We start from the raw sequence: 12,125 nt of genomic DNA on the forward strand, positions 1-12,125 counted from the left end.
GTGTTTATGACGGTGTGTGCGTTTGTGTGTACGGTGTTTGCGAGCCTGTGAGTGTCTATGAGTGTGTGTGCGTTTGTGTGTGCGGCGTGTGTGTGTGTGTACCTTCAGTTCACATAGCTTTTGATCAATTACCGACATTCCTCTCTCCTAATGATCCAGCACCTCCAGACGATAGGGGCAACTTCAGAGTACGTGTACCCAGACACTATGCTCTGTCCCTGGGATACACCTCACACCCTTCCCCCTTATCGCTAACGGATCCTCAGATCTTCATTAACACCAGAAGGATACCAGGAACATCTGATGTTGATGATCCGGATTCCTCGAAACCCAGTTTGGGGAAACAGTGCTAATATAAATTGTTTCGATTTGATTGTGTGTGTTTCTTGGTAGAGGGTGACTGTTGTGTAGGACAAAGGTCAGAGAAAATTTGTGTATGTGTGCGCATTTGTGTGTATTTACGCGTGTGGTATATCTGTGGGTGTATTGGTGTGTTCGTGTCTACGTATGTGTGTTTAAAAATGCTGGAGTCTATGTGCGTGTGTGTGTGTCTACATCATCACTCTTATTGAACATTCGTAGAAATGATGATGACTGCGAGGAACACATTAGTCTTTGTCTCTCAAGCTGCATTGTTGTGTGTGTGTGCGTGTGTGTAACGCCTTCGTTGAACTCGCTAGTCAATACTTTCAAAGAAGTGATAACTCTTCCATCAGACGGCCGGTCTGAACTGGATTCATGAGGCGGAGTGTGTGTGTGTGTGTGTGTGTGTGAGACCTCGTTGAACTGTTGAAGGTTCACAGGTTCACGCCATGTAAAATGTTTCTTTGAGATGTACACACACACACAGAAATCACGCATATAAACAAAAAACACACACTCAAAAACACACACACACACATTTAAAAACACACCCGTGTCTGTTTGGTATGTTTTTAGTTGGAATGTAAGTTCTTTGGACACAACAGCCCCTGTGTCACAGAGTGAATGGCTCTTTACACAGTCTGCACAGCGACTGGCTGCCCAAGATCCAAGATGGTGGCTCCTGGTTCCTCCCTTACAGAGCCAACATGTCCGCCTGCTTTCTTCCTTTCTTCTGGCCCACACTGGTCGCTCTCTTCATCTGGTAGAACACCTTCGCTGCCTCGTCAGAGAGCTCCTGGGGGGGGGGGGGGGGGGGGGGAGTTTGACATCCATGAGTGTGTGTGTGTGTGTTTGGTAAGTGTGTTTATGAGTGTGTGTGTTTGGTGTATGAGTGTGTGTTTGGTAAATATTGTTTTGTATTTATGAGTGTGTGTTTGTGACAGACTCACAGGAGCAGACTGACTGGCCTGAAGGTTCTTCTCATCCTGGAGGAGAGAGAAAGAAAGAGAAACATAGAGGAAGAGAGAGAGACAGAGGGAGAGAGAGAGACATAGAGGAAGAGAGAGAGACAGAGGGAGAGAGAGAGACATAGAGGAAGAGAGAGAGAGAGAGATAGAGAGAGAGAGACAGAGGGAGAGAGAGAGAGAGAGACAGAGGGAGAGAGAGAGAGACAGAGGAAGAGAGAGAGAGAGAGAGACATAGAGGAAGAGAGAGAAAGAGAGAGAGAGACATAGAGGAAGAGAGAGAGAGAGAGAGAGATAGAGAGAGAGAGAGACAGAGAGAGAGAGAGAGAAGTAAAGAGTGTCACTGTCCAGCCTCACAGCCCACATCTCCCCCCCCCTCCATCCCCCCCTGCTTACCTCAGACTGCATGGTTGTGAGGTCATCACAGATGGTTGACATGGTGCTGATCCAGTTGCCATAGATGCTTTCCTCCTGTGGAACAAGCCTCTGCTCACTGAACAGACACACACACACACACACACACACACACACACACACACACACACACACACACACACACACACACACACACACACACACACACACACACACACACACACAGGTAAGACACACATACAAGCACCCCCCCCCCCCACACACACACACACACACACACACACACACACAGGTAAGACACGCACACACACAGGTAAGACACACATACAAGCACCCCCACGCACACACACACACGCAGGTAAGACACACACCCACCCACACACACACACACCAATACACAGGTAAGACCCCCACCCCCACCTCCCCCTACCTGATGCTGTGCAGCAGGTGTTGCTGGGCGCTCAGCAGGCTCTGGGCCTCACGCAGACGACCCTGCATGCTGAGCCTGGAGCACAGCTGGGCACAGTGCACCCCCAGCACCCCCACATCCAGACTGCCTGGCCACACCCAGCTGGGGGGGAGAGAGGGGAGGGGGTGGGGAGGTGAAAAGGAGAGTCTGCATGACAATCTGCTGGAGAATGCAGAGGAGAGTAGTGCCGCGTAGTGCCGCGTAGTGCCGCGTAGTGCCGCGTAGTGCCGCGTAGTGCCGCGTAGTGCCGCGTAGTGCCGCGTAGTGCCGCGTAGTGCCGCGTAGTGCCGCGTAGTGCCGTGTACCTGCTGGTAGTGACGCGTCTCTGCTGGGTGAGGATGCGTGTCACCTTCTGGTGGTGTCTGGTCCTGAAGCTCACCTGCAGCTGGAACGGAACAGTGGCTCTCTGCAAGAACCCTGGAAACACACACACATGAACAGTGGCTCTCTGCAAGAACCCTGGAAACACACACACATGAACAGTGGCTCTCTGCAAGAACCCTGGAAACACACACACATGAACAGTGGCTCTCTGCAAGAACCCTGGAAACACACACACATGAACAGTGGCTCTCTGCAAGAACCCTGGAAACACACACACATGAACAGTGGCTCTCTGCAAGAACCCTGGAAACACACACACATGAACAGTGGCTCTCTGCAAGAACCCTGGAAACACACACACATGAACAGTGGCTCTCTGCAAGAACCCTGGAAACACACACACATGAACAGTGGCTCTCTGCAAGAACCCTGGAAACACACACACATGAACAGTGGCTCTCTGCAAGAACCCTGGAAACACACACACATGAACAGTGGCTCTCTGCAAGAACCCTGGAAACACACACACATGAACAGTGGCTCTCTGCAAGAACCCTGGAAACACACACACATGAACAGTGGCTCTCTGCAAGAACCCTGGAAACACACACACATGAACAGTGGCTCTCTGCAAGAACCCTGGAAACACACACACATGAACAGTGGCTCTCTGCAAGAACCCTGGAAACACACACACATGAACAGTGGCTCTCTGCAAGAACCCTGGAAACACACACACATGAACAGTGGCTCTCTGCAAGAACCCTGGAAACACACACACATGAACAGTGGCTCTCTGCAAGAACCCTGGAAACACACACACATGAACAGTGGCTCTCTGCAAGAACCCTGGAAACACACACACATGAACAGTGGCTCTCTGCAAGAACCCTGGAAACACACACACATGAACAGTGGCTCTCTGCAAGAACCCTGGAAACACACACACATGAACAGTGGCTCTCTGCAAGAACCCTGGAAACACACACACATGAACAGTGGCTCTCTGCAAGAACCCTGGAAACACACACACATGAACAGTGGCTCTCTGCAAGAACCCTGGAAACACACACACATGAACAGTGGCTCTCTGCAAGAACCCTGGAAACACACACACATGAACAGTGGCTCTCTGCAAGAACCCTGGAAACACACACACATGAACAGTGGCTCTCTGCAAGAACCCTGGAAACACACACACATGAACAGTGGCTCTCTGCAAGAACCCTGGAAACACACACACATGAACAGTGGCTCTCTGCAAGAACCCTGGAAACACACACACATGAACAGTGGCTCTCTGCAAGAACCCTGGAAACACACACACATGAACAGTGGCTCTCTGCAAGAACCCTGGAAACACACACACATGAACAGTGGCTCTCTGCAAGAACCCTGGAAACACACACACATGAACAGTGGCTCTCTGCAAGAACCCTGGAAACACACACACATGAACAGTGGCTCTCTGCAAGAACCCTGGAAACACACACACATGAACAGTGGCTCTCTGCAAGAACCCTGGAAACACACACACATGAACAGTGGCTCTCTGCAAGAACCCTGGAAACACACACACATGAACAGTGGCTCTCTGCAAGAACCCTGGAAACACACACACATGAACAGTGGCTCTCTGCAAGAACCCTGGAAACACACACACATGAACAGTGGCTCTCTGCAAGAACCCTGGAAACACACACACATGAACAGTGGCTCTCTGCAAGAACCCTGGAAACACACACACATGAACAGTGGCTCTCTGCAAGAACCCTGGAAACACACACACATGAACAGTGGCTCTCTGCAAGAACCCTGGAAACACACACACATGAACAGTGGCTCTCTGCAAGAACCCTGGAAACACACACACATGAACAGTGGCTCTCTGCAAGAACCCTGGAAACACACACACATGAACAGTGGCTCTCTGCAAGAACCCTGGAAACACACACACATGAACAGTGGCTCTCTGCAAGAACCCTGGAAACACACACACATGAACAGTGGCTCTCTGCAAGAACCCTGGAAACACACACACATGAACAGTGGCTCTCTGCAAGAACCCTGGAAACACACACACATGAACAGTGGCTCTCTGCAAGAACCCTGGAAACACACACACATGAACAGTGGCTCTCTGCAAGAACCCTGGAAACACACACACATGAACAGTGGCTCTCTGCAAGAACCCTGGAAACACACACACATGAACAGTGGCTCTCTGCAAGAACCCTGGAAACACACACACATGAACAGTGGCTCTCTGCAAGAACCCTGGAAACACACACACATGAACAGTGGCTCTCTGCAAGAACCCTGGAAACACACACACATGAACAGTGGCTCTCTGCAAGAACCCTGGAAACACACACACATGAACAGTGGCTCTCTGCAAGAACCCTGGAAACACACACACATGAACAGTGGCTCTCTGCAAGAACCCTGGAAACACACACACATGAACAGTGGCTCTCTGCAAGAACCCTGGAAACACACACACATGAACAGTGGCTCTCTGCAAGAACCCTGGAAACACACACACATGAACAGTGGCTCTCTGCAAGAACCCTGGAAACACACACACATGAACAGTGGCTCTCTGCAAGAACCCTGGAAACACACACACATGAACAGTGGCTCTCTGCAAGAACCCTGGAAACACACACACATGAACAGTGGCTCTCTGCAAGAACCCTGGAAACACACACACATGAACAGTGGCTCTCTGCAAGAACCCTGGAAACACACACACATGAACAGTGGCTCTCTGCAAGAACCCTGGAAACACACACACATGAACAGTGGCTCTCTGCAAGAACCCTGGAAACACACACACATGAACAGTGGCTCTCTGCAAGAACCCTGGAAACACACACACATGAACAGTGGCTCTCTGCAAGAACCCTGGAAACACACACACATGAACAGTGGCTCTCTGCAAGAACCCTGGAAACACACACACATGAACAGTGGCTCTCTGCAAGAACCCTGGAAACACACACACATGAACAGTGGCTCTCTGCAAGAACCCTGGAAACACACACACATGAACAGTGGCTCTCTGCAAGAACCCTGGAAACACACACACATGAACAGTGGCTCTCTGCAAGAACCCTGGAAACACACACACATGAACAGTGGCTCTCTGCAAGAACCCTGGAAACACACACACATGAACAGTGGCTCTCTGCAAGAACCCTGGAAACACACACACATGAACAGTGGCTCTCTGCAAGAACCCTGGAAACACACACACATGAACAGTGGCTCTCTGCAAGAACCCTGGAAACACACACACATGAACAGTGGCTCTCTGCAAGAACCCTGGAAACACACACACATGAACAGTGGCTCTCTGCAAGAACCCTGGAAACACACACACATGAACAGTGGCTCTCTGCAAGAACCCTGGAAACACACACACATGAACAGTGGCTCTCTGCAAGAACCCTGGAAACACACACACATGAACAGTGGCTCTCTGCAAGAACCCTGGAAACACACACACATGAACAGTGGCTCTCTGCAAGAACCCTGGAAACACACACACATGAACAGTGGCTCTCTGCAAGAACCCTGGAAACACACACACATGAACAGTGGCTCTCTGCAAGAACCCTGGAAACACACACACATGAACAGTGGCTCTCTGCAAGAACCCTGGAAACACACACACATGAACAGTGGCTCTCTGCAAGAACCCTGGAAACACACACACATGAACAGTGGCTCTCTGCAAGAACCCTGGAAACACACACACATGAACAGTGGCTCTCTGCAAGAACCCTGGAAACACACACACATGAACAGTGGCTCTCTGCAAGAACCCTGGAAACACACACACATGAACAGTGGCTCTCTGCAAGAACCCTGGAAACACACACACATGAACAGTGGCTCTCTGCAAGAACCCTGGAAACACACACACATGAACAGTGGCTCTCTGCAAGAACCCTGGAAACACACACACATGAACAGTGGCTCTCTGCAAGAACCCTGGAAACACACACACATGAACAGTGGCTCTCTGCAAGAACCCTGGAAACACACACACATGAACAGTGGCTCTCTGCAAGAACCCTGGAAACACACACACATGAACAGTGGCTCTCTGCAAGAACCCTGGAAACACACACACATGAACAGTGGCTCTCTGCAAGAACCCTGGAAACACACACACATGAACAGTGGCTCTCTGCAAGAACCCTGGAAACACACACACATGAACAGTGGCTCTCTGCAAGAACCCTGGAAACACACACACATGAACAGTGGCTCTCTGCAAGAACCCTGGAAACACACACACATGAACAGTGGCTCTCTGCAAGAACCCTGGAAACACACACACATGAACAGTGGCTCTCTGCAAGAACCCTGGAAACACACACACATGAACAGTGGCTCTCTGCAAGAACCCTGGAAACACACACACATGAACAGTGGCTCTCTGCAAGAACCCTGGAAACACACACACATGAACAGTGGCTCTCTGCAAGAACCCTGGAAACACACACACATGAACAGTGGCTCTCTGCAAGAACCCTGGAAACACACACACATGAACAGTGGCTCTCTGCAAGAACCCTGGAAACACACACACATGAACAGTGGCTCTCTGCAAGAACCCTGGAAACACACACACATGAACAGTGGCTCTCTGCAAGAACCCTGGAAACACACACACATGAACAGTGGCTCTCTGCAAGAACCCTGGAAACACACACACATGAACAGTGGCTCTCTGCAAGAACCCTGGAAACACACACACATGAACAGTGGCTCTCTGCAAGAACCCTGGAAACACACACACATGAACAGTGGCTCTCTGCAAGAACCCTGGAAACACACACACATGAACAGTGGCTCTCTGCAAGAACCCTGGAAACACACACACATGAACAGTGGCTCTCTGCAAGAACCCTGGAAACACACACACATGAACAGTGGCTCTCTGCAAGAACCCTGGAAACACACACACATGAACAGTGGCTCTCTGCAAGAACCCTGGAAACACACACACATGAACAGTGGCTCTCTGCAAGAACCCTGGAAACACACACACATGAACAGTGGCTCTCTGCAAGAACCCTGGAAACACACACACATGAACAGTGGCTCTCTGCAAGAACCCTGGAAACACACACACATGAACAGTGGCTCTCTGCAAGAACCCTGGAAACACACACACATGAACAGTGGCTCTCTGCAAGAACCCTGGAAACACACACACATGAACAGTGGCTCTCTGCAAGAACCCTGGAAACACACACACATGAACAGTGGCTCTCTGCAAGAACCCTGGAAACACACACACATGAACAGTGGCTCTCTGCAAGAACCCTGGAAACACACACACATGCATAAACATACACACAAAACATGTTTCAACAGTCTTTGTGTACTGAGGTGTGTGTGTGTGCTCGTGTGTGTGTGTGCTCGTGTGTGTGTGTGTTTGTGCGCTCGTGTGTGTGTGTGTGCTCGTGTGTGTGTGTGCTCGTGTGTGTGTGTGTGTGTGTGCTCGTGTGTGTGCTCGTGTGTGTGTGTGTTCTCACCCTCCACTCTGTCAGGTCTGACAGCGAACTGGAAGGTAACCTGCTGACCCTCTGTCACATTCCCCACCTCCCTCACCAGTACATGACCCCTCTCCTCCTCGTAGGGGAAATACCTGAGGGGGGGGGGGAGGGAGGGGGGGGAGGGGGAGTAAGAGTAAGGAAGGAAAGGAAAGAAACAGCTGAAGAAAAAGACGTGTCTCTTCTGGTACTCACACTCCATCGGCTGCCAGCAGCGTTACCGTGACACCGGTTGCCAGGATGTTGTCTGACAGAATTGATTGGATCTCTGTTGCCACGGTACCAATATTAACAATGTTTACCTGGGGACAGGAGGAGGGGAGAGGAGAGGAGAGTAGAGGAGGGCAGGAGGAAAAATCTCATTGGTTAAACTTCACCGGTCAAAACAAGGCATGTCAGCTACACGCACACACACCCCAAACACACACACACACACACTCTGTACTCACCCTGCCCCCAGTCTCGTCTGCCAGTCTGCCAACCTCTGCCAGTCTGCAGTCTGTGCCCTCAAAGGTCATCACAGACATGATGACCCTGCACACACACACGTAAGATACACACACACGTAAGATACACACACATGTAGGATACACTCGTGCACACACACACGTAAGACACACACACACACACACGTAAGATACAGTCATTGTCAGGGTTGTGACCCTTTGTTGGTCACCAAAGGCCCTCGCTGTATTAATCTGTTCTCATTAGGACATATTGTTTTCACCTGTGCCTTGTTTGTTCTGTCTTTTTAAGTGGCTTGGATTCTTAGTTCTGTGCTTAGTTTCTCTCTCAAATGCCACAGTTAGAGTTCCTTGGTTATGTTTTTTGACAAGCTGCTTTTTGTATATTATTTCTACTTCCAATAAAAGAAGGAAAGACACATATTTAGGAGTCTGCTTTTGGGTCCACACTTGCATTCCTGACACTCACACACAAACACAGTCAGTGTGTGTACCTGTATGTGCCTTTCATATCTGTTAGAGTATGTATGTGTGTATCCGTGTGTGTGTTTGTGTGTATCTTATGTGTGTGTGTGTGTGTATCTTATGTGTGTGTGTATCTTATGTGTGTGTGTATCTTATGTGTGTGTTTGTGTGTGTGTGTATCTTATGTGTGTGTGTGTGTGTATCTTATGTGTGTGTGTATCTTATGTGTGTGTTTGTGTGTGTGTGTATCTTATGTGTGTGTGTATCTTATGTGTGTGTGTATCTTATGTGTGTGTTTGTGTGTGTGTGTATCTTATGTGTGTGTGTGTATCTTATGTGTGTGTGTATCTTATGTGTGTGTTTGTGTGTGTGTGTATCTTATGTGTGTGTGTGTGTGTGTGTATCTTATGTGTGTGTGTGTGTGTGTATCTTATGTGTGTGTGTATCTTATGTGTGTATCTTATGTGTGTGTGTATCTTATGTGTGTGTGTGTGTGTCTCACCCACTGTTAGCAGCCTGTCGGGCTAGCTGGGTGTAGAAGATGGATGTCTGGGGACAGGAAGGGGCGGGGCTCTGCTCCAGATCGCCCAATCCGATGTTAGCTCTCCCGTCAGTGCACAGGATGACCTTTGAACCCTGGTAGCGAGACGCCATGGCAACGGACACCAGCGCCGCCGGGCCCAAAGCTGTTGCTCCATGCTCTCTCAACCTGACACACACACACACACATACAAGATATACACGCACACACAAGATATACACACACACACGTAAGATATACACACACACACGTAAGATATACACACACACACGTAAGATATATACACACACACGTAAGATATACACACACACACACACAAGATATACACGCACACACAAGATATACACACACACGTAAGATATACACGCACACACAAGATATACACACACACACACGTAAGATATACACACACACACGTAAGATATACACACACACACGTAAGATATATACACACACACGTAAGATATACACACACACACACAAGATATACACACACACACAAGATATACACACACACACGTAAGATATACACACACACACAAGATATATACACACACGTAAGATATATACACACACACGTAAGATATACACACACACACGTAAGATATACACACACACACGTAAGATATACACACACACAAGATATACACACACACATCAGATACACACACATGCGTAAATCACACCCACATAGGCACACACATGTGAGACCCCCACACACACACACAGAGAAAGAGAGAGAGAGAGAGAGAGAGAGAGAGAGAGAGAGAGAGAGGGGGCCAGTCTTACTGGTGCAGCTTGTGTGTGAGGTGCTGGAAGGACTCGGCCAGGCAGCGCGGGGTGGGGAAGTGTTGCCCCTGCTGCCACAGGTGGTCATAGTCCAGCAGGGCCCATTCCCCAGGAACAGAGGAGCTCCTGACCCATCCCCATACACCACCACCTGAGAGAGAGAGGGAGAGAGAGGATGAGAGAGAGAGAGAGTCTTCCTCCAACAGTGACACCAGGAACCATCATGCACAATCTATAAACACATTCTTTTCACTAAACTTTCTCACCAGTTACAATAAATGGACACACACACACACACACACACACACACACCTACACCCACACACACACACACACACACACACACACACACACACACACACACACACACACACACACACACACACAGACACACACAGACAGATGTAGAGTAGGTGAAAGGTTACAGATTGTATCAAGCAGTTTGGATCTCAGGACTGTGCATTCCCATGGCGACGCACCTGTCTGCATCTTATCAAAACAAACATGTTTCTTTGGAGTATTTTCACACACACACACACACATACCAACACACACACACACACCAACACACACGCACACACACACACACACATACACGCACACACCAACACAAGTGTGGCTGTCACGGCAAGAAAGTCCTGGGTTCTAGAACACAGCCAGAACCGTTCCCTGTTCATGAACTTTAGCACACTGCCCCCAGAGGCAGAGAAGTCATCTCAACTTTGACCTGATTCTGTTAAACTACACAGAAGAGTGTGTGTGCGTGGGTGTGTGTGTGCGTGCGTGCCTGCGTGTGTGTCAAGATAAGAAAGGAAGAATTGATTTATGACTTCCAAGACAAATGAACTGTGTCATTTTCAGAAGAACATAAACTCTTAGAAATCCTAAATCCACTGTGTCATGTTGTCTAATTTTAGATGCACGTACACACACACACACCCACACACACACACACACACACCCACACACACACACACACACACACACACACACACACACCCACACACACGCACACACACACACACACACTTACACATTTAAATGTATACACACACACACACACACACACTTACACATTTAAATGTATACACACACACTTACACATTTAAATGTATACACACACACACACACACACACTTACACATTTAAATGTATACACACACACACCACACACACACTCACGCTCCATCCCTCACTTTACGTCCCCCTCCTCCCTTCCTCCCTCCATCTCTCGACACCTCCTCCTCCCTCTTACCCTGGATCCCCATCTTTCCCCCCTTATTCCCCTCCCTCCTCCCCTCCTCCCCTCCCTCCTCACCTCCCCTTCTCCCCTCCCCCTCCCCTCCCCCTCCTGCCTCCCCTCCCTCTCTTCCCCTCCTACCCCTCCCCCTCTCCCTCCCCTCCCCCCCCTCCTCCCTCCGCCCCCTCCCCCCCCTCTCCCCTCCCTCCTCCCCCCTCCCCCCTCCCCCTCCCCCTCCTGCTCTCCTCCCTCCTCACCTCCTCACCTGCCTCCTCCCCCCCTCCTCCTCCCCTCCTCCCCCTCCTCCCCTCCCTCCTACCTCGTCGTTGAAGGTGACCAGAGCTACTCTGCGGTGAGGGCAGGACTGCAGGAGCGAGGACAGCGCCCTCTGCAGGGCATCCTTCATGCTCTGTAGACACCAACAACAACAACATCATCCTTCTCATCATAAACAATCACCTGAGAAGTGGGAGAGAGGGAAGGGGAGGGGAGGGGAGGGAGGAGATATTCACCTGTAGTCTGGATACATGTGGTTGGTGACCTCATACTATTGCCAG

The 12,125-nt window shown here is 49.7% G+C and overlaps 1 protein-coding gene across 1 annotated transcript; it reads right to left on the reverse strand.

The window, feature by feature from the left end:
- Positions 1 to 921: 921 nt before the first annotated feature.
- Positions 922 to 12,125, reverse strand: LOC136939527 (circularly permutated Ras protein 1-like; the record flags this gene model as incomplete). The annotated part of the gene is given in 13 exon segments (XM_067232149.1): positions 922 to 1,159; positions 1,314 to 1,349; positions 1,725 to 1,821; positions 2,134 to 2,274; positions 2,478 to 2,589; positions 8,052 to 8,164; positions 8,265 to 8,371; positions 8,519 to 8,603; positions 9,501 to 9,707; positions 10,329 to 10,437; positions 10,440 to 10,479; positions 11,888 to 11,977; positions 12,081 to 12,125. Coding segments are annotated over 12 exon segments (1,236 nt in total). The 3' UTR covers positions 922 to 1,057.

The sequence above is a fragment of the Osmerus mordax genome, unplaced genomic scaffold (assembly GCF_038355195.1).
Source record: "Osmerus mordax isolate fOsmMor3 unplaced genomic scaffold, fOsmMor3.pri Scaffold_218, whole genome shotgun sequence".
NCBI classification, from domain to species: domain Eukaryota; kingdom Metazoa; phylum Chordata; class Actinopteri; order Osmeriformes; family Osmeridae; genus Osmerus; species Osmerus mordax.